This window comes from Penicillium verrucosum (assembly GCF_028828655.1).
Source record: "Penicillium verrucosum strain IBT 35672 chromosome Unknown utg000001l_segment0_segment0, whole genome shotgun sequence".
In the NCBI taxonomy this organism is placed as follows: Eukaryota; Fungi; Ascomycota; class Eurotiomycetes; order Eurotiales; family Aspergillaceae; genus Penicillium; species Penicillium verrucosum.
Window position 1 is genome coordinate 6294264 of NW_026643210.1, and position 21473 is coordinate 6315736.

General features: G+C 49.3%; 8 protein-coding genes across 8 annotated transcripts; 4 read left to right on the plus strand and 4 right to left on the minus strand.

Annotated features, from left to right (window-relative positions):
- Positions 1–291: 291 nt before the first annotated feature.
- N7516_002331 (Tim17/Tim22/Tim23/Pmp24 family protein) lies at positions 292–1062 on the plus strand (the record flags this gene model as incomplete). Its single annotated transcript, XM_057215051.1, has 4 exons — positions 292–475; positions 534–653; positions 719–913; positions 968–1062. 4 exons carry the CDS (start codon positions 292–294, stop codon positions 1060–1062), a joined length of 594 nt encoding a protein of 197 aa, XP_057076934.1.
- A 1462-nt stretch (positions 1063–2524) lies between these two features.
- On the minus strand, positions 2525–3519 carry N7516_002332 (uncharacterized protein; the record flags this gene model as incomplete). Its single annotated transcript, XM_057215052.1, has 3 exons — positions 2525–2641; positions 3143–3228; positions 3357–3519. 3 exons carry the CDS (start codon positions 3517–3519, stop codon positions 2525–2527), a joined length of 366 nt encoding a protein of 121 aa, XP_057076935.1.
- A 1529-nt stretch (positions 3520–5048) lies between these two features.
- Positions 5049–7687, plus strand: N7516_002333 (SLM1 family PH domain-containing protein; the record flags this gene model as incomplete). The annotated part of the gene is made up of 5 exons (XM_057215053.1): positions 5049–5283; positions 5311–5574; positions 5640–6127; positions 6181–6518; positions 6571–7687. The coding sequence occupies 5 exons, from the start codon at positions 5049–5051 to the stop codon at positions 7685–7687; spliced, it is 2442 nt and encodes an 813-aa protein (XP_057076936.1).
- Positions 7688–9480: 1793 nt separating this feature from the next.
- On the plus strand, positions 9481–11554 carry N7516_002334 (uncharacterized protein; the record flags this gene model as incomplete). The annotated part of the gene is made up of 9 exons (XM_057215054.1): positions 9481–9859; positions 9941–9993; positions 10095–10102; positions 10160–10253; positions 10311–10463; positions 10531–10582; positions 10671–11134; positions 11196–11349; positions 11415–11554. 9 exons carry the CDS (start codon positions 9481–9483, stop codon positions 11552–11554), a joined length of 1497 nt encoding a protein of 498 aa, XP_057076937.1.
- A 1234-nt stretch (positions 11555–12788) lies between these two features.
- N7516_002335 (uncharacterized protein) lies at positions 12789–13736 on the plus strand (the record flags this gene model as incomplete). Its single annotated transcript, XM_057215055.1, has 2 exons — positions 12789–13322; positions 13404–13736. 2 exons carry the CDS (start codon positions 12789–12791, stop codon positions 13734–13736), a joined length of 867 nt encoding a protein of 288 aa, XP_057076938.1.
- A 379-nt stretch (positions 13737–14115) lies between these two features.
- Positions 14116–16674, minus strand: N7516_002336 (uncharacterized protein; the record flags this gene model as incomplete). Its single annotated transcript, XM_057215056.1, has 6 exons — positions 14116–15581; positions 15632–15788; positions 15844–15944; positions 16002–16352; positions 16476–16568; positions 16638–16674. The coding sequence occupies 6 exons, from the start codon at positions 16672–16674 to the stop codon at positions 14116–14118; spliced, it is 2205 nt and encodes a 734-aa protein (XP_057076939.1).
- Positions 16675–16874: 200 nt separating this feature from the next.
- On the minus strand, positions 16875–19748 carry N7516_002337 (class I alpha-mannosidase 1A; the record flags this gene model as incomplete). Its single annotated transcript, XM_057215057.1, has 3 exons — positions 16875–16914; positions 16994–18598; positions 18658–19748. The coding sequence occupies 3 exons, from the start codon at positions 19746–19748 to the stop codon at positions 16875–16877; spliced, it is 2736 nt and encodes a 911-aa protein (XP_057076940.1).
- Positions 19749–20825: 1077 nt separating this feature from the next.
- N7516_002338 (uncharacterized protein) lies at positions 20826–21335 on the minus strand (the record flags this gene model as incomplete). The annotated part of the gene is made up of 1 exon (XM_057215058.1): positions 20826–21335. The coding sequence occupies one exon, from the start codon at positions 21333–21335 to the stop codon at positions 20826–20828; it is 510 nt and encodes a 169-aa protein (XP_057076941.1).
- Positions 21336–21473: the final 138 nt, after the last annotated feature.

The following is a 21473-nucleotide window of genomic DNA, read 5'->3' on the forward strand; positions in this document are numbered from 1 at the left end:
CTTGGCAGCAAGCAGTGGCAAGCTTCTGGAACTCTCTCCCCTCACAAAATGGACTGGGTTGAGATCAATCTTCACTTTCAGCAAGCAGCAAGTAGAATCTGAGAGGGTTCCTGATGAAAACAAATGAGTCAAAGGGTTCGACATCAAAGAAGCATCAATCTAATCAAGTAGAGCTCCATTGGAATGGCGGGCGTTGGCGGTCAGGTATGGCAGAAAGCTAACTCCAAAATCCTATCGCCAACCACACATCCTATACCGCAAGCAGTCCATCCCTGCTATCACACACACATCATGGCGCACCACGACGAAGACCACAGCTATCACCCCAAGGATGCCATTTCGGCAGCCATGAAGGCCACCGCGCTTACCGGAAGCGTCGGTCTCTTCGCAGCCGCTGTGCAGAACACGCTCACCAAACAGAATGTCGGAACTCTGGGCGTCTTCGTCCGTGGCGGGGGTATCATTACTACCTTTGGTATGGGCTTCTTTACATATAAATTGATTGATCAATTGCTAAACTGGACATGTTACAGCGGCCATGGGTGGTACCTATGAGTTCATGAAGAGCGCTTCCGCCAACCTGCGCGAGAAGGAGGACCACTACAATGTCGCTCTCGGTGGCTTCTTCTCAGGTGCCATTCTTGGTCTCCGAGGTGAGTTTTGATTTCAATTGAGTCTATGGTTATTTATTTAGAGCTAATAATCCGGTTTACCTCAGTTCGCACACTCCCCGCTGTGCTCGGATATGGTATCGCCCTGTCAACCGCTATGACCGCCTTTGAGTACACCGGTGGCTCCCTGTTCGGATACCAGAAGGACACATCGGTGGATGAGTTCGACCGCCGGACAGCATTGCGCAAGGCATTCCAGACTCCCGGAGAGCAGACCATCTCGGAATTGGGTGAAGGACGTGGTACGTGCTTCTTATCCGGGTAGCGATATTATTCACCAGTACTAATTTTACTAGGTATCCACGGCCCTGGCTACGAAGAGAGACGCCGGGAGCGTATCAAGGATGCTTACGGCATTGAGGTTCCCACATCCCCAGTTCCTGCATCATAAGCCTGCATTCTTCTCAAATCCGCCTTTTCCCATTGCTTTGTGTAAATTATCCCCCCATATCACGCTGCCTATCGTATGGACATGCCCATCCGATTTGGTTTTCTTTAGTCTCCAGGAAATTCAAAACAATACACATTTCAAGTTTGGACCAACACAGGATTGTGCAGTCCTAGGTACACTGGGCTGTCGACGCCTATATGGTAGTTTAGGGTACTTGATTAAATATAACCTTTATGATCTGTAGAACCATCGCATGGAGCTCAGCATCAACCAGTGTTGAAGCGGGCATGTACCACTCTGGTGTTCAACAATACTCCAAAATGAGGGGATATCCCCGGACCACCCGGGAGCCAATGACAGCGCACGTATATCAAACAAATGGAAGACTTCGAGATACTTCCCAGGCTAGTATGCAATCATGATGAATCCTGGACTTTTTTATGTAGAAAAGATGACGACAAAACTGCGGCCAAATATTTACCAGCAGCTCTTTAGGTGTTCGAGCTTACGAAATTGCCAACATCGGGCCAAACTTTTGATATTCCTCGTCTTGGGTGATGAAACCTTGGTATGAATAATTCCTAACAACTTTTTGAAGACTCATACTTACTACCTGAAGCAGAGGAAAATTCTGCTGTAGGAAATAGCAGAATACTGGTGTGAATTAGGGCAATTGGGCTTGGTTTTCTTTCGCTTCTTCGACCAGTGCAGCCATCCGGTCATCGGAAATCAACCTCTATAACATCCGGCAGTCCCAAAAGGTGCCCACTTCTTGCCACCAAGAGACAAAGTCGGAATGCTATGACTTCGACGACCTGCCATAGCCTCTAGTGGAGTTTCTACGGGCCCAAGACGGCCTCAAATTCGACAGGTGCCCAATGCCTTCCCGGGATGAACTTGAAACAGGCACTTGAACAGTGGGATCACTGGTTCCTTCTTCACCCAGGCGAGCTTGGGAGCTATTCCGGGTCCTTGAAGTGGCATCCAAAGGTACTAAGGCCAGGATCCGTCACGAGGCCAAATCAGCACCATCTATGGACTAGCCACCAGGTACCGACCGGGATTTCTCATACCAGAGATGAAATGCGAATCGCGCAACACTGCTAGAAACCAATTGATCCTAAGTGGCCAACAATTTACAGCCGCAACAAGTTGTGCAAGGCGGTTCTTGATGTTCCAGGATTGAACATCACCGCACATTCCCGAAGACAAGAAGATACTTATTGCAAGAAGGGCCTTAGTATTTCCACCGGACTTATATGTTTCATTGAGGCCCAAAAACTACTCGGACAGGAAGCAGACGAGATAGAGTCAGGGCCACTCGTATATTCTATCAATGCCACCCCACCCGTATGGCTGTCGGGCTTGATTACAAGTGGGCTCATGCTAAACGCTATCCATCCTATCTATGGACCAGTGGATTTGGAACAGATGTAAAAAAGTACACACTCATGGACAACAACTAGCAGCTAGATCCGACCAAAAACATAGTCGCGCCCGGGATCGAACCGGGAACCTTCTCGGACCTTATTGTGAGCGAGACGCCATGACCATTAGGCCACGCGACTTGATTAATAATCTTTTTTCATATTTATGAATTGCTACGTATATCGGTACTCCGTAGAGGGGGTCGCAAAGAAGCCTTGTTTGCAGACTAGAGATTGTATGTTGTAGACGGTTACTACTTGGAATAAGATAACTGAAGGATTGAGAGGCGTTCTCTCATAATACCCCTAGGAAGATAGAAGACATTAATTAGTACGAAGACAAAACGACTAGATCAAGGCCAAGGGTATACTAGACTATATTGTTCATATACAGTCAAACCCTATTGAAGTTGAAGGATTTGTTCTCCGACTTTACTTTGCAGGACCGGCTGTCCGGAGTATAAAGGTGAATCAGTCAGCATGTTTGTAAACCGAGTGTTATTAAACGTAATTAGCTAGTCTTTATGTAGTCTTTTGGTTAGGTCGTAACTATGACGAATCGACCGGGATCAGAAATATTTCCAAAAACCGAGGTTTACGAGAAAAAAAAAAATTGTAGGCTTGAAATTAATGTGGCTTGATTGTATAGAGACAAAAAGACTAGTCGCGCCCGGGATCGAACCGGGAACCTTCTCGGACCGTGTTGTGAGCGAGACGCCATGACCATTAGGCCACGCGACTTGATATTATAATTTAAGCACATTTTAGCCAATATGAGGGTGTAAGTCCTATACCTAAGTAACCTTTTATTATGCTATTTTTAGTATCAAGCATTTGAATAGTTGTAGCATAGTAAATCAAGCCTACAAATTATGACCCTTCCGGCTACTGAGCCATTCAAAAGACAAATATTAATAATCAAGTCGCGTGGCCTAATGGTCATGGCGTCTCGCTCACAATAAGGTCCGAGAAGGTTCCCGGTTCGATCCCGGGCGCGACTATGTTTTTGTCTGTTTGAGTCTCCTAGCATTTTGTCTTCGTACTAAATGGTCCTCTATTCTAAGGAGGAGAAAGATTTTTGTACATCGCGAACCTATATCTTCTTTAGTCTATTCTATAAGCCTTTTTCTAATCTACATTAAACTATGGTTTATATTGTATTGGGCTATAGTTAACTACTGGTATAAGTAACTCTATACTGTATATGGCCTAGCGATATGATCCAATTGGTCACTGTAAAACAGATCCACAAAAACGACCTCGTTTACTCCAGCCTCTCTTGCTGCGGTACTTTATATTCACATGAGCGGTCGACTTAGAAAGTTCTGACGAAGTCGACGATAATTCCCCAAAAAGCAACACAGGGAGAAGTTGCTCAATGATATGAAATAGAGAACCTCGGTTGCTGGCTCAAGAAAGACTCCCATCCCAAGACCTCGATGCCCTTGGCTTTTCCTAAAAGGGCAGCCAAGTTGTTTCCAAGGTTGGCACTTGATATATTGACACATCACGTGATAGAGAGCTCCCCTGGACCTCGGGAGTGAAATTCACTTATAATCACAGCTTATTCCTAGTTACCTACCTAGGTAACTAGTTATAGTTAGTAAGTAATATACTCTAAGGAGAATATGGTACGCACGAGCGGAACCAGATAAATACGTATTACGAATGACCGGGTGTAAGTGGTGTAAGTAGAAGAGGGACCAACCTTGGAAATGCCAAGTGCCTTTTGATCTGCCCCAGATCCCAACGTCATGTACTGTTCATCACTAGATGATCAGGGGGGGTTAAATGTACCTACCTACCTATCATTTCTCCCCTTTTATTTTTTTATTTTTTATTTTTTCATATGAGCCACAGATCAAGTGGATCAAGTTCATCAAGATCATCAAGATCACAATAATACTCTTATTCTGTACTCCGTAGTTTCGCTCACTTATTTAGGGGCGGTGTCCCTCAGCCACTTTCCTTAACAGGCAACCATATAAATCATAGGAGTCCTTCCAAGGTTGTTACTTACTTACTACTTTGTATGTTACTATGTATAGTTTGTACCAGAATGAATAGAATATGGAATACTTCAGACGGCTTTGAATTCCGGTCCAGTACGTCAAGTTATAGATGCTTTTCATGATTTTTTTTCCCCCTCTCTTTCTCCCGGACGTCCCGAAAGCCTTTTCTTCCAAGGTCGTCACCATCTCGCATCTCGTAGACGTCATCGCCAGAAATTCCTTTCCCTTTAATTCCCCTCTGCCCTATATCGGTAGCTCTATTCTTCTTCTGATCTTCTCCTTTTTTTCTTTCTTTTTATAAACTGAGTGGGGCAAATTCTATGCTTCTGTACCTCCCCCGCATACAATCTGCTCCGTTCGCTAGGTAACCAAAAAAGACGCCACTTTAGGTGAACTCTGGAGCTATTATCCCCGATTCTCGCTTTTTTTCCCTTTTCCTTTGAATTTTTTTTTATTTTCAACTTTCGATTAAATTTCAATTTTCTGCTTCGATTCTTATCCTCCGAATAGCCGCATAAACCATAAACCCCCCCACGTTCCCGCAGATATGGCGATGGCCGCGCGGCCACAGACGCCCTCACAGGATGCATACATGATCCCGCACCCCAACGATCCGGGGACTTTGAGTCGCGGGTACGGCCCGCGCTCTACCCTGTCGCGACCGAATTCCTTCGCCGGCACCTCAGCATACCATTACGGCTCCGGCGCCCTCGAATCGTCGCAGGTTCCCCACAAACCCCCGTTTCAAGGAGGACTTCGATACCGCCAGTCACCGCAGCTCGGTATTTGACAGCCCTGCTGGAGTGCAGCGGTCTGCCTCCACCATGTCGCACGTGCGCTCCACGACCCCGTCCCGTACGAGTACATTGCGGAAGAAAGCCTCGCTGAGCAAGAAGGGAGCCTGCGGCGCAATGGGAGCCGGAAAAGCATGCGCGCGGGAAGTGTAAGGAGTTTGAGCTTGGGTGACCGCGAAAAGTATGGCACCGATGCCTCGCACGAACTCAATAGTGCTTTCGTCTCTCCGATTCCTACCAACGGTAATCCGACCGAGGTACTGGCGAATCGGTTTGGAGGTAGGCTTTCCTCTGTCAATGCGCGGGTTATGGATATTTTGCTGACTGTTATTTTACTTTTACAGCTTGGCGCAAGCTCCTGAAAGACCTGATTCTCTTTTTTAAGGAGGTGCAGAAATCATACGAGACTAGAGCGAAGCTTTTCATGTCCGCCTCGGGTGTAATGAATAGCCAGTCCCTTCCGCCGGGTTTACTTCACGCGGGTGGTCTGGCCGATGCGACGGAGATCCTTCAAAACTTCCACCGACAAGGTTATACCGAGGCCAATAAAGCTGTCGAGGTGGAGGTCGAGGTTATCAGCCAATTGACTGGTCTCCGCAGCGATCTCCAGAAGAAGACCAAGGAGATCAAGAGTCTTTCAAGTGATTTCAAGAATACCGTCGATAAGGAGATTGACGGCACGCGCAGATCCGTACGCAACTTGCACGAGGCTCTTGGGCTCGTTGATACCGATGCCTCTGCTACATCGGGCAAAGGTGATCCATTCATTCTGCGCCTGAGCGTGGAGAAGCAGGTCGAGAAGCAGATCGAGGAGGAGAACTACTTACATCGGGTTTGTGATGACTTGTTCTTATACTATTTGCTTGTCTAATGTTTCTTTTATAGGCATTCTTGAACCTGGAGAACTCTGGTCGTGAACTGGAAGGAATTGTCGTGAGCGAGATTCAGAAAGCATACAATGCCTACGCTAGTATCCTCCGACGCGAAGCCACTGAGGCTCTTGACACTGTTGAGAAGCTCCAGGCGGGTCCGATCTCTATCCCCCAGGATCACGAGTGGAACCAGTTCGTTGCCGACACAGAAGAGCTAGTCGATCCTCGAATTCCTCTCCGGGATGTGGAGAGCATCACCTACCCTGGAAAGGGTCACCCAGCAGCCGCAGAAGTCAGGGCTGGAATGTTGGAGCGCAAGAGCAAGTATCTCAAGAGTTATACTCCTGGCTGGTGAGTCCCCTTTTCCCCGTGCGGGTTGAAGCTTTTATCTAATCAAGTCCAGGTATGTTTTGTCGCCGACACATCTCCACGAGTTCAAGTCGGCGGATCGTGTGGCATGGCAGACTCCCGTCATGTCGCTTTACCTGCCAGAGCAGAAACTCGGCTCCCACTCACAGGAAGATTCAAGCTCCCACAAGTTCATGCTGAAGGGTCGGCAAACTGGTGCAATGCATCGAGGCCACTCGTGGGTCTTCCGTGCCGAATCTCACGAGACTATGATGTCCTGGTATGAAGATATCGAGGGCTTGAGCAACATGACAGGAGAAGCACGAAACGCCTTCGTCCGGCAGCACGTCCGTAGCGTGAGTGGTAGGTCGGTGCACAACGAGGTGATGGAGGAAGATGAAGCCGATCGCACTCCATACTCCGCAGGCTCTGCGGTCATGACTCAAGACCGACCCACGTCCTCTCGCCAAGCTGGAGGTGCGTTTCCCAGCGACGTCCAACTTGACCGGAACCTCCAGGCGCCCTTGTCACCTTCTAGCGGGGACAGCTCCGCCGGCAGAGATATGCTAGGAGCTGCTGGATCGTACCCTGATGGGTCTAGTGCATTTGATGACAGCCTGCGACCGGTAGGTAGCCGTGAAGGAGACCCTTCCTACCAAAACCACCGGTCCGACGAGGGGACCAATGGAACGTCTCGGCCCAAAGTTACCCAACACGATAGCTACTACGGTGACTGGATCGGACCGTCCGTGATAGTGGCTAAGCAGAGGCAGAGCCAGCAACTGGAAAACCCGACCCTAGATGACCGCGAGATCCGGTCTGATGGAGACCAGGCTTCCCTTGCTGCCATCTCGGGCGTCGGGATTGCTGATCGTCGGGATCACTCGGCTCCTGCCCAGGTTTATCGTCGGGAGAGCGTCTCTACAGCGCCTACTAACACCAACGCGACTGAGTTTACAAACCATACCAATCCTACCTCGGTAGATGATCAGGAGCCCGAGCTCCCTAAACCCCAGACTCTTGGCCTTGAGAATGGTTCTATCAATCAAGATCCTGAATCAGACAGTGCAGCCAAGATTCCACCCACTTTGCTGCGTTCGAATACAGACAACAGTGTCGCCCTGGACATGAAGATGCCAGGCCGTTATCCTCGCACCAATGTGGCAGCATAGGTGCTTCACCCTCTCTATCTTCATCCCCACATTTGTCTTTTCATCTCTCTTCTTACCCCATCTTTTCTTATTTTTCTTCAATATCCTTGTCTGTACATGTACCACTCCTCGCCTCTTAAACAATCCGTTCTTGTCCGTTCAAGGCGTTTTGATCCTCTCGTTGGGACAGCTTCTACACAGGTCCCGTCTCCCCCACAGCATAAAAGTCATGCTGCATCGGCGTTCGTTTTATCGGCAGGGCGTGGCGCAAGGGATTTTCTTCCTTCATTGTTTATTGTTTCATGGATTGATTCTTGATTCCCAGTGCTGGGCACTAAGCACCCATTTCTTTCGTTTTCCGGTGGGACCACTTGCTATTTGAAGTTTTTATTGAACCCTGAGTCTTTTTTTTTAATGAAAAAAAAGATACAAATAAACACGTTCCAGTTGGATATGCTATAGTCTCCCGAAAGGATACAGGCCGTGGCAATTTAGTAACTGAAATACGCTATGCAGCCAGTCATGAGTTGCAGATGTCCACTGTATGTTGGTGTGCCGGTGTTGGTGTTGTTGAGATACACGATAAGAGCGATAAGGCTATAGTCAGGACCTACATAATGCGTATTTATGTAGGCACGATACATAGATCATAGGCTAGGGCTGTTACTTTTACTTTGGGAATGAGAGCGGGAATAGATATATATATATATATATTACCTTTTAATAGCTTCATTCCTAATACCGGTATAGCTATATAGCTACATCGATGTATACAATTCAAGTCTTAGCTATATGCCGAGGCGGTGACGAGTTTTGCCCGAGGTGTTCAAGTACATATCGGAATTCTGTATTTTCTTCTCTCCATGTTATTTCCCTCCCAAGTCTCTTTATAGGATCCAGAATCCAAAGAATCAACGCCTCTTTTGTCCCTTTGTCTTCTTCTATTTCCTCGCTCCTTCCATTCCTCCTTGTACCACATTCAACTTTCTTACCTCCACGCTCTATCGAGCCCGAAATCATGGGTATGTTCTTCGTGTCCTTCTGATTATTACACCTTTCTTTTTTCGTATCTTTGTATTACTTGTTTGTTACTCTCATCCGTCTAGTACACTCGAAGGTCCCCGGTCGTTCCAGGCCTTCATCCAATCACCGTCTCCTGCCTTCCCCCAAAGGGTTGAACCTTGACGCCTGATCCTTTCATCTCCCCCGCTTCCTCTCTTTTCACTATTTCTTCCTATATTTTGGTTTCTTGAGATTCTCCGCTAACAGTCTCATCCGTCCAGCCGACGTCTATCGACCATACCAAGTAAGTTTACCGAAAACCTCCGTTTCCCTTTCTTTTGTTCTATTTCCCGCCGATTGTACAAACCATTCCAAATCTTGCGCATGGCGCTGAGGTCTATATCAATGGTCATAAGATTGTGGTCAGTGCGGGGGTGGAAACCACCATATCTGCTCGATCAGATATCTTCCAGATCTGGAGATATGGGGACATGAAGGGGGAAAAGGGTGAAACACTTTACCATCGCAATGTTTGATTCCAAACAATAATTGCAGATGTGTGCGCAAACAATGTTCGCCAGTGGCCCCAAGCTTCTACCCCGGGAGGTCCTCAGTGCATCCGAGACAAACACCCCCCTCAAAACTGGGTGGTCACCTGACCCACGCCGAGGACCCCGACCCCCCTCGGAGTTGCGCCTTCCACGGTAGCGACTGCCCTCTGAACACGTCTTTTGCTCCTTCCCATCTCCATTTCATCAAAATAATAAAATTGCACCGCTTTCGCGACCGCCTTTCTTATCTACATTTTGTTCATGTCTGACCACATCCAGCGTGAGAGGTCTCGCTCGCCCCGTCGCCGTTCTTCTCGCAGTCCTCCCCGACGCACTCGCCGTTCGTATTCGCCTCGCAGTCGCTCCCGCAGCCGTGGTGAGCGTGACGAATACCGTCGTCCCGAACGCCGTTCCCGGTCTCCTTTGAGTACTTCCGGAGCAGCAGTTGGACCCCCAGGCTCAGCCTCGCCTTTCGGAGGACGCAGTGGATACCCCCCAGCTCGATTTGAGGACCGCACCGTCGCCAAGGAGAATATGATGCAGACCGTTCGCGATTCGTCCCAGCAAGACCGCCGGGTCTATGTGGGTAACCTTTCGTATGATGTCAAGTGGCATCACCTTAAGGATTTTATGAGACAGGGTGAGCAGGGTTGCGCATTTGGAATGGTGATTTGTTGGAACGTTTTGAAGCTAACCAGGGTTGTGATTTCGTGTTTTACAGCTGGAGAAGTTCTCTTTGCCGATGTTTTGCTTCTTCCTAATGGAATGTCGAAGGTGGGCGCTTACATGTAGAGGGGCTAGTTCCTTCTATTTCCCCCGATTTTCGTGGTTTGTGTAGGGTTGACGGGTGGACATTGGCTGTCCTGATATTGTAGGGATGCGGGTAAGTACTTTATTGGTCTTTATTCAAATTGAACGCTTTCACTGACATATCTACCAGGATTGTGGAATATGCAAACAGGGACCAAGCACAGAACGCTGTGAATACGCTCAGCAACCAGAGTCTGATGGGTCGTCTTGTTTATGTTCGTGAGGTATGTTGATACAGAATTCATGGTATTGCGATTACATGAACTGACTTCGGTCCTCAGGACCGTGAATCCGAGCCCCGCTTCGTTGGTGGTCCCCCACGCGGTGATTTCGGCCCCGGTGCCCGAGGTGGTTTCGGTGGTGGTTTCGGAGGCCACCCAGGTGGTCCAGGTGGTGCAGGTGGTGGTGGTGGCCGCCAGATTTATGTCTCAAACGTTTGTCCCCCTTTTTTACTCCCCGTTACGCTAAGTTCTGGCAGGCCTTGTTGACCGTTCGGTGTAGCTTCCTTTCAATGTTGGCTGGCAAGACTTGAAGGATTTGTTCCGCTCAGCTGGTAAGTACAGATCAAAACCACCCTTGGACGTGGGATTCCTACTTTTCTGTTTAGTGTGAGGTGAATTGACTCGGACTCCGTATCACAGCCCAGCAGGGTGCCGTCATCCGTGCCGATGTGCACACCGACCCTACCGGACGTCCCAAGGGCTCCGGCATCGTTGCTTTCGAGTCTCCTGATGATGCGCGCAACGCCATTGCGCAATTTAACGGATATGATTGGCAGGGTCGTCCCCTTGAAGTTCGTGAAGATCGTTTCGCTGGTGGTGGCCCCGGCTTCGGTGGTCGTGGTGGCTTTGGTGGTGGCTTTGGCGGTCGTGGCGGCTTTGGCGGTCCTATGGGCCGTGGAGGCTTTGCTGGTCGCGGAGGCTTTGGGGGCGGTTTCCCTGGACGTGGTGGCTTCGGTGGCCCCCCTGGTGGCCACGGTGGTTTCCCCGGTGCCGGTGGATTTGAGCACGGTGGTGCTCCTCCTGTTCCCTCCGGACCTCCCAACCCATTCACTGATTATGCCACTTCCAACGGCGATAAGAGCGCTGTCATCTATGTTCGCAACGTAAGTTTTGGGATGTGTGATAGGCAACCATATGGAATGTGGAATGCTAACTCGAATCCAGTTGCCCTGGTCTACTTGCAATGAGGACCTGATAGATCTGTTCTCCACCATTGGCAAGGTTGATCGCGCTGAAATCCAGTATGAGCCTAACGGCCGCTCCCGCGGCACTGGTGTCGTTCAATTTGATACTCCCGACACCGCTGAGACCGCAATTGGTATGTTATCATTCGTATTGCTGCTGCCAATACCCGTATACTAATTAATATGCGTTCTCTCATAGCCAAGTTCTCCGGCTACCAGTACGGTGGTCGTCCTCTGGGCATCACCTTCGTGAAGTATATGAACGCCGGCCCGGGCCCCGAAGAGATGATGGAAGGCCAAGAGTCGACCATTGGTCTGACCCAAGACCAGATCATGTAATGCACTTTCGTCCTTGTTTTTCCTAGTCACTTTCTTTGACAGGGGGGCGTCTGGCTATTTTCTTTTCGCAATTTCTTGATTCGTGATTCCCTTATTCCCATTTCAGTTCTCGGGGCTTCGTCCTCGCAAAATGGGTTTCGAGTGCCCCTTTGGGTTGATCAACTGCTTCTCAAATGGAATGAGCCTTTTTCTTCCAGTGCTCTTTTTGTAGGCACTGTAGTTCACTTATTATCCAGAAGTTCCACACGTCCTTACCGTTGGGGGAGGGTTTGGTCTAGGGGTTTGGACTTTCACCCTTATCGCCCTTGCCCTCGCCGTTCGTTTCTGCGCGTTTTATTTCATTTCTGATATTAAGTCAGATTGATGAATCATATATACCTCCTCCCCGGGACCGTATCTCATTTCTCTTGTCTCTCCTCCCTTTTGCCCACAGGTATGTCGGCTTATCGTGGCTTATCGTGTGTTGTCGTCGTATCTTATTGGAACTTTGTATGTTGTACCTAGGTACGTAGATTGGGAATTACACAGGTTTTATACCAAATTTGTTATGACTCCAGCACTTTGTAGAGATCTACCTGTTTGTCTCTCTCTCCTGGCGTCTTTAGGCAGTTTGGTTATACAAACTGAACTGAATCACTTACATTCTTTCACTACTAATCTAGACTCTATCTCTAGTATTTGGCTCATTATTATTGATGGAACATCATCCCAAGCATGCTTGTTTACTAGTTTGCTTCTTTGTTACAGATTGAGCCTTTGTTTAGACGGGTTTCCAGGGTGTTTGTTAGAATAGATCATGATTCATGATTCCTCCTCTACTTTCTCCCCACTACAGTACTATCTATCCACTACAACAGTTATTATATGTATACCATTAGATTATATGATCCCACCCTAGAGATATTGAAGTTATATACACATAGGCCTATAATAGTGTGGTTGAGTGGAGTTTTGCCAAGCTCCAACCTGTACCCTTTATATGTGTATCCCATACAAAAGACGATATATATGATAGACTTGTTATAAGCTTAATACAAACCAAGTATATCCCCCAGTTATAACTACATAGTGATCAATCAAAATAGACATAACATATGCCATAACAAACCACATATGTACAGATCCATTTCTTATACTACACCAAACGCACAGACCAACATACCAATCCATCTCCAACAATCACATCTTCACATCTACCTCTCTCCATTGATTTCCCCCAATCCCACCAAAAACCATGTCCTACCTCGCCCGCACCCTCCCCAAAAGGGTCCTCACCCCCTCCCTAACCCAACCAATCCGCCAAACCCGAGCACTAACCACACCAACCCTCCAATCCACACCAAGAACCCGCACACCCCGATCAAATCAAATCCACCCTCCCTCCCACCGAACCTACCACTCAGCCTTACACGCCCGGCTCCCAGACCACTCCTACACAAACTCCCAAACAGCAATCCTAACCTCCGCACTCACCCACGTCCCGAAGCACGGCTTCTCCGCCACAGCACTAACCCTCGGCGCACGGGACGCAGGCTTCCTCGACGTCTCGGTGCAACTACTCCCCCGCGGCGAATTCGACCTCATCCTCTTCTGGCTTGCTAGTCGACGGGGTCTGTTGCGCGGCAAGGTCGAGGAGGGAGGGTTATTCCGGCGCATTGCGGCGGAGAACGGGAAGGATATTCATGAGCTTTCTGTTGAGGAGAGGGTTCGCGGATTGCTTTTGGAGAGGTTGAGGATGAATGTGGAGGTTAGGGATGTTTGGCAGGATGTGAGTTTTTTTCTTTCCTTTTTTCCTTTGAAGCAGATAGACGCAGAAGAAGAATCCCCATACTAATCTATGTTTTGCTAGGCTCTCGCGCAAATGTCCCTTCTTGCTAATATCCCCCTTTCTCTTACGGAATTGCATGCCCTGGCCTCGGATATTCTTACTCTTTCTGGTGATGACGCTGTTGATGCGTCTTGGTATACGCGCCGTCTGGCGGTTTCGGCTATTTATGCCAGTGCTGAGGTTGTCATGACCCGTGACCCGACGCCGGATCTTGTGGAGATGGCTGCGTTTGTAGAGCGCCGGTTTGAGGATCGGAAGACGCTTACCGATAAGATTACTGGTATTGGACAGTGTGCTGGGTTTGGGTGGAATACTGCTATTGGGTTGGGGCGGAGCTGGGGGTTGAAGATTTGAGGGGATTGTTGAATCAGCCTGTTTCACTTTTGATATTGATGCCCAGCTCATACTCCCAGGGTTGTTGAGGGAAGTTGAGCTTTGCGGTGATAGATGGGTTTGTACTTTTATTTCAACTATTTTTTATTATTGTAAACTACTACTCCGTTCTTATCAGCGAAAATATTCTGTTTTGTTATTCTGGGATCCAGTCCTTGCTGGTGTCCTCAAAAATATCCTATCCATATCATGCAAATAAATAGAGACATAACCTATCATGTCCCAACCTGTTCACCCGAACAGCCACGCTTGATGCCAAAAAAGAAAACCTGAAAATGAGCCAAGAGCAAAAAGCATATCTAGGCATAAAAAGAAAAGGAATTAAACAGAGAAGCAACGCTCAATGCAGGGAGACGTTCTGCACTGCCTCCTCTACACTGAGAAGCGCATGGTCATCGGCAGCACCATCAGTTGGGCCATATACCTTGTCTGCAGTAGCCTCAGACGGCGACATCAACAAGGTGGGGGACTTCGGCGAGAACGGATCTGAAACAACACTACCCTCTGGTGACGGTTCTTGCTGAGCAGACGCGAGGGTGTTTCCAGCAGTCCCAGACTCCTTTGATGGGCTAACACTGCTGGTCCCGCTCTCGACTGAGTCACTCGGTCCATGCTGGGGCTTGCCACGTCCCCAACGACGCGCTTTTGGCGGAAGTGGAGCCTGTCCATGTCGGCCTGTTCCGGCTGCTGGGACTACCGGCCGGTGGTGACTTGAGGAAGGTGTGTTATGACTGGAACGGCGTGGTGGCGGGAGGGCCGGGGGTGGATTTGATACAGCCCGTCGGGGCCGTGAAGTTGGGGGTGCAAGAGTGGAACCTGACCCGGAGTTGCGGTGATCATTGGTAGGTGGCTGTGATGGTGGTGTACTGGGGGTGAGAACGGTGGTGGGGCTGACTTCGACGCCTTCGGGGATGGTATTCCTGTCGCTGCTTGTGCCAGTAGAGTGGTGCTCTTCTTCATCCACGGCCAGACGGCGCCCGCGCCAGCGGCGAGATTTCGGTGGTTCGGGTTTGACCTTTGGTGGCCGGATTATTGGTGTCTCACCATTGAGAGCGGCGACAGGGACTCCGTCTTTGCGGCTGGGGGTTATTATGCCTGGTTTTTCGTGCTGTTCTGCAACGGCTTGAACGCTTAGTGAAGATACGGATGCGGGCTCTAGGTTCATGCCGAGCCGGTGGATTAAGCTGTGTTTCCGACTCTCCGGCGCGTTGGACGAACTATACGAGTCCATTCGCGTTGGCGAGGTTGTGTCAGGTGAGCTAGCGATTGTGCTTCCTCGTGAGAGCGTGCGAGAGATGTCGAGTGATTCGCCGATATCTATGGGTGACGCATGCTGCTCGCCTTGATCCAGGACCGTCTCAATTGTAGTTGTTGTCACTTGAATGGGAGTTTCTTGGGTTTCTGCTGCGTCGGGCTGCTCGTCATTGCGTAGCCATTCTACTGTCGCACACCGAGCGACAAGTCGACGTGTCGTTTCATCGACCTCTTCGAAATGCATGATTTTCTCGTGTTCTAGGTCGCTCCCATATGAGACTTGGCCCCGAACAAGAACGCTGAGTAGCCTCCGAAGTCCATCCCGCTTGTAGTGCGGCGGGTTTCGCAGCTGTGTATGAGCTAAAAGTGGGTAAAGAACACGTAGGTAAGTATGCCGCAGCGCGGAGGCCTCCTCGGGTAGATCAAGCAAATTCCGCATCAATATATCGACCAGAACATGTAGATCGTTCGTGAAGAAGTACTCATATGTGCTAGGGGTGGTAAATATGAGATAGAGAAGCTTCAATGTGAGCAACTGAAGTGACGTCTCGGCTGCATGCTGTCAGCCGTTGATTTCATTGAACAGGAGGACCGGCCGTTACCTTCACGGTTGATAAGAAGAATGATGTTCTCTCCGAATGTCTTATACATCCCACCATACGCAGATAGGACCTTGATAACCTTGTTGGTCAAGTGACCAGTGGGCCGGCCGTCGACCGGATCGTGAGCCGAGATCATGAACTGCTCGTTCAGAACCAGCTTTGTAATTTGTTAATGCCATTCCAACCAAAATAAGCCCGAAGGAAGTGCTCACCAGCACCCGAATCACGGGGTAATGATAAGGATCGGTAACATCGTAAGAGAGATCTTCGATGATATCAAAGAGACAACGAATGAAATCGTCATCCACGAGAACTGCACACAAGCCCATAATCAGCTACCAGCAGCAGCACATGTGTATCCGAAACGCACCCAAATCTTCAATCTTGACCCTTTGTATCCTCGACATCTCATACACAAGGTCCATCAACAAACGATGAAGACCGGCGTCGCCATCCAGATCCGCTCTTCGCATCGCCTGTATAAGCTCGAGGAGACGTGCAAACGCGCCCTCCTCATTCAGCATCTGAAGCACTGCTTCATTCTCTCGTCCGTCAAAGAGGATGAATGACGCAATGAAGTGGAGTGTATTCGGATCATCGTCCTGCAAGAGACCGTAGAGAATCTGTCGGCGCACGTAGTCCGCATGTGAGGCGAAGATATTTGACGTAAATAGCTTGTAGGAACAGCGTGATATATCGGTTTCCGACCGGAGGTACTCATCTAGGGAGAGGTGGGTGTGTTAGTCGCAGTGGAAACAAAGTTGGGGGCGGACGTGGCGCCGCACGCGGGAGAGTGTCGGGGGGTAGAGAGATCGTTGCTTGGGGGTCGAGGTGCCATGTATACCTTTGTATTGAGTTGTTAGACTGAGATAAGCTCGGAGGGAGTCGTCGATCTCGTCTTCGGAGTCACAGTTCTTGGAGACGATCGTTTGAAGTTCTGCGAGAACCAGTCAATTGTCACGTCGCATTATCTTGGAAGGAGAAAAAGAGACTGAGAACAACATACCAGTCCAGAACTCAGTCTCCGAGACCTCAGGCTCCATTTCCCGTCAGACAGCTCATGCCGGTTTATGTGCCGGGGTTGAAGAGTTGGAGAGAGTTGAAGGGCGCGGGGGGCTTGGGAATTCGAGAGTCCCACTGCGGGTCAACCCTAAGGTACGCACTACATTACTTGGACTACTATCAGGTACGTGTTATACAAGAACTTTCATTGGTATCAAAATGCAAAAAGAAAATCCCATAATTATGCAACCGGGCGTAAGAATGGATGCGCTTCGGTATTCCTATAAGAAAAAGAAAAGAAAAAAGGTCAGTGTTGGTCCAAAGTTGTTTGTTGTTTACAGGGCTACGTCGATCACTTACAGAACATATTTATCCAAGTCCACGACAGTAGGGTCGCTGAACAAAAGGTAGAAGTACTTCAATGTCTCAGATAACCAGAAAGACTCCATAGCATCCTTATGGATCGGTTTCTGGGCTGTGACATCGTGAATGGCCGAGTTTGCCAGCTCCGTTCGGGTATACTTCGAGATGGCTTCGAACATCTGCCACCCCTTGCGTCGCCAGGATTCGTCACCAGTCAGACGGTACATGATAAAGACTGACTCAATCGCCTCGGGTCGAAGGTAGTATTTCGGCGATGGGATACTAGTCATGCCTGCTGGGAGGTGGTCTTGGCCGACTTCGGCGATGTGTGGTGAGGCGGGCGATGAAGTTGAACGAGGTGCATCTCGGTTCTCCAATTCAACTACACCGGGAGTAGGAGTCGGGATTGAAGCAACCGATGATTCCTCCGCGTGATTTCCTAATGCAAGTCCATCGCGCTTGACCAACATGTCGCTATCGTGGGGGTTTAATGAACCCGGCATAGGGATGGGCACAGACCCGCTCGCGGTTCCTTGAGGTGGATTGTGTGCAATCATATTCACGCGCTGTTCGTAGCTGCTCTCTCCAGTGCGGAACGAATGTGCTGCGTCGGGGTCTACACGCGAGTAGCGTGCCACGCCAGCATCAAAGCGGGCTTGATCCCACTCGCAGGCTAAGCCTTTCTCACAGGGCAAAAGGCGGAAACGTTCAGGCATAATTCCGGTCTGTGTCGACTCGTAGGCCCAAACACAACCCTCGGTCAGTTTGGCTGCGAGTTCCAAATCACCATCGATGCCAAAGGCCTTGGCTCCTATGGCGAACATGCCGCCGACGAAACATGTCAAGTGAGTACCTTGGTAATCAAGATCAGAGGGAGTGAGCTCTGCGACTTTCCCAGGTGTCATTGGAGTAGTCGAGGCCATGAAGCGGATATCGCGTCCACCTTTCACCATGGGCTGGAAAAGAAGATTCTTGCGGGCTGCAGTGGCAGCCTTTTTATACATATTCACGTATTGCTCGTTGAGGCCTCCCAGTAGCAGATATTCCTTGGGCAGATATTCATAGGTCGAGTCGGCCATTCCACCCATAGTGTACACGTTCTCGTGGGGTGAATTGGGAAGCCTCAAGCCACCATTGCATTGCTCTGCTGATGGTGTGTTTTGTTCGCGGGCCTGAATGCTAGGTTCATTCTCAGCTCGCGTATCGTTGGCAGGTCTGGAATGTCCTTCGATGTCAGCGGTTGTATCGCGTGGGATCAGCTTCAGATAACTCTCAAGGTCTGTCGGTGCAGCGTAAGACTTGCGGGTCATCGTAGTAGTGCTCTTGGCCGTGCTAGTCTGTTCGGGCGTAGGACTGTTATCACGCGGGGGAATAGCCTTGGAGTACTTGGAACATCCCTGTGCATTGACCCGAAGAGGCCACAGTCCAGGGATGCTTGTTGAATCTTGGATTTTCTCCAATTCGTTGGTAATCCGTGCAATTGCATCATAGTATTTATCCCGCTTGGTCAATTGAGCCAAACGGGTAAATTCCAAGGAAAGCGAGCCAATTTCAGCCAGGCCAGCTCGGGAAGACGCCCGGTGCGGTTTCGCAACATACTCCCTGGGGAAATTCGGTTAGTCACCCTTAGATGATTAGAGATAGACTGTGGCAAGACTTACGGAGCCCAGCGATAGTAAAGGTGTGGCATGCGGTTAGGAGTGTCAAAGGCACCAATGAGAACCTCAGCAAGCTCCTCTGCTCTCTCCAGGAGTACGGAATATCGATGACCGGAAATGTCATAGGCACCCAAAAGACCGCCAAGATAGCGGATTGTCGTCTCAAACATCGGAATATCTGCTCTCAGTGACGTTTTGAAATCAATGTTTTTGATCAGATCCAAAGCCTCGGAGAATTCATCCTTCAATTGCATAATCCAGAGAGTATCAATGGAATCAACCAGTGTCGCTCCCCAGCCATTGAATGGGTCTTCAAACTCCTTCGACAGAGGCTTAACTTCGTCATGCCCCATCGCGATCTCCTTATAACCTTTCCAGGCATGCGCGAACTCGGCCTTGATAGCGCTAAGCCGTTGTAGACGTTCTTGTTTGTCGGAGCTCGACTCATCCTTGAACTTCGCTTGCAGCTTGGGGATAGTTTTCGACTGTTCCTTTGGCAGCTTGATCACCTCGTCTGCAGGGACGGGAAACCGTTCCGGGAATTTCTTCCACTTGGCCGTTGGGATGCCAGATTCATGGTGCTGCACTGCCATTCTGCCGGCTCCCCCATTGTCAATCTCCTCCCCGTTTGCACTATTGATGTTCTCCGTTGTCGGCGGTGACAAGCTGTCGGTGCCCCCCACCTTCGCCGGTTCCTTCGTGGGGCCCTTTGCGGAGTCCTTCGGGTCATCCTTGATGGGCGTTTTCACCGGGGGAGTGTTAGAGGAAGCATCTTTAAAATGACCACTATCCTTTGAGCCGCTATTAGGACCTACGGGCGAGGGTATCTTCTCTGGCTGTGGTGGGGAGGTGGAGCCGCGGTAGGGATCGGGAAGCACACGGTCTTTACTCCCCTCGATTGGGGCAGCAGTGGCCGGATTTTCAGGCTTGGGGTTCGCGGGTTGATTCGGATGGGCATTATCGGGTGTATGAACGCCAGTAGACTCTTCAATGACTGTATAGTTCCAATCGCGTGACCGCGCAAAATGGAAGAATGTGAAGACAACAGCCGCCGCAAATATAACCAGAACTCGGTATCGGCGAGCTCGAAACATTGCGAGCGGTCACCGTCCAAGTTGTATTCTTCAAGAAGAAAAAAAAAGGTAGGAAGGAGAAAGCAAGGAAAAAACAAGGGGATTAGCCAAGTCCAGATGAAATCACGAGACTCCACAAGTAAATAAAAAGGATCCACATGTGGGAGCCTCCACGTTCTATTTTGGTCTTTCTCTTCTTTGACATCTTCTTGTTCCTGTATGTCTTTATTCTTCTTCGAATTTCACTATATAGCTTACCTCCAAATAATGAGATCTTTTCCAATAATTTCAACAATCTCAACAATTCCATATCGCCCTGGAAAACCCACGGTTCTTGGGCCTCAAGACATAGTGGGGATATCAGCCCAGACGCCATCTTTTTTAGGGCGAATTGGCAGGGCTGTTTCAACGCCGATCATTGGCCCTGGATTTCGGACTGTGACTGAATTAAATGCATGCAACCCGCAAGGGTCTTCAAGTGGGCCTATCATCAATCGATTCTTCTGCTAGTTCTTATGAAGGTGCTGTTGTCCCAAATGTGGTCCACAAGGCTTTAACCCCTGTATCCTGCAGCTGACGGGGATACATAACACTCCGTTAAATACTCCATACGATTACAATTGCATGCCATGGAGCGTGTACAACGATCCTAGCCGGAAAATATACCCTACATATTCAAAAACGCACAAGTATAATTATCTTGATTCAGCATTATGAATTGGTAAACTGACATGTGAATAGTGTCCTGAGGTTGGCCCCAGGGTCCCTGCTAATATATATAAGGGGCTAGAAGAACAGCTTCCACGGACTAATATAGCTGATCCATAGAAAAGACCAAGAGATTTAGTCTCGACTAAGTATACAAACCATCTCGATCTCAGCACAGAATACATCAGCCATCTCCTAGGAACAAGCCCAATCCGTAAAAAGGCCTTATGTCGTCTGGTAGTCTAGTAAAGTTGCAAACAATCCATGTCTGACAGCTAAAGCCCATTGTATAGATCGGTACTTTATGATCTGTGTTGCACGTCGGCAGTTGGGTTCCCTGTGTACATGTCTAGACACCCCATCCCCTGTACTTCACACTCAGATAGACTTTCAAACCCAATGCCATTTCATACCCAGCCTCTGAAAATAACCAAACAAAGCATTCTTAGGCACATATCCAGCGTGTAGCCTTTGCCATGCAGCTGCAAACGAGCCCTCAATTGGACCCAACTCCCCAAACCCAAGGATTTGCAGGGCCCACGGTGTCAACAAGGCCAGAATACCCAATGCAATCAGCGTAGCGTATACAGGATGTTCTGTTGCAAAGCCAATAGCAGCGTTTCTGCTTTGGGCCGCAGCATCAGAAGCAGCTCGTGCCATATCCGCACCGGATTCTATTGCACTCTTTAAGCCGCGGAGGATACCCTGTGCTATGGCGTCTGTCCAATTATCGGTGGAAATTTCTTCTTTCAGCTCTTTGTGGAGCAAGTAGGGATCTTCAGCATTGAGAATCTTGGTGACAATAGCGGAAGCGATGGCCTCCGGGGATCGGGGGTCGGTGGGAGGGTGTGGCTCTTTCGTCGGTCTTCCCGAGATGCAGTCGTAGATGAAGTTGAGCATCTTGTTTCAGAGTTGCTATGGATATTAACGTGATTTATGGGAAAAGCCGAAAAGGAAGGCGCATTAAGAGTGATGGGTGGGTTGGAGGAGAAGAGGAAGGGGGGAAGGTATGAGGGAAGGCGGAAAGGAGGGGCATAG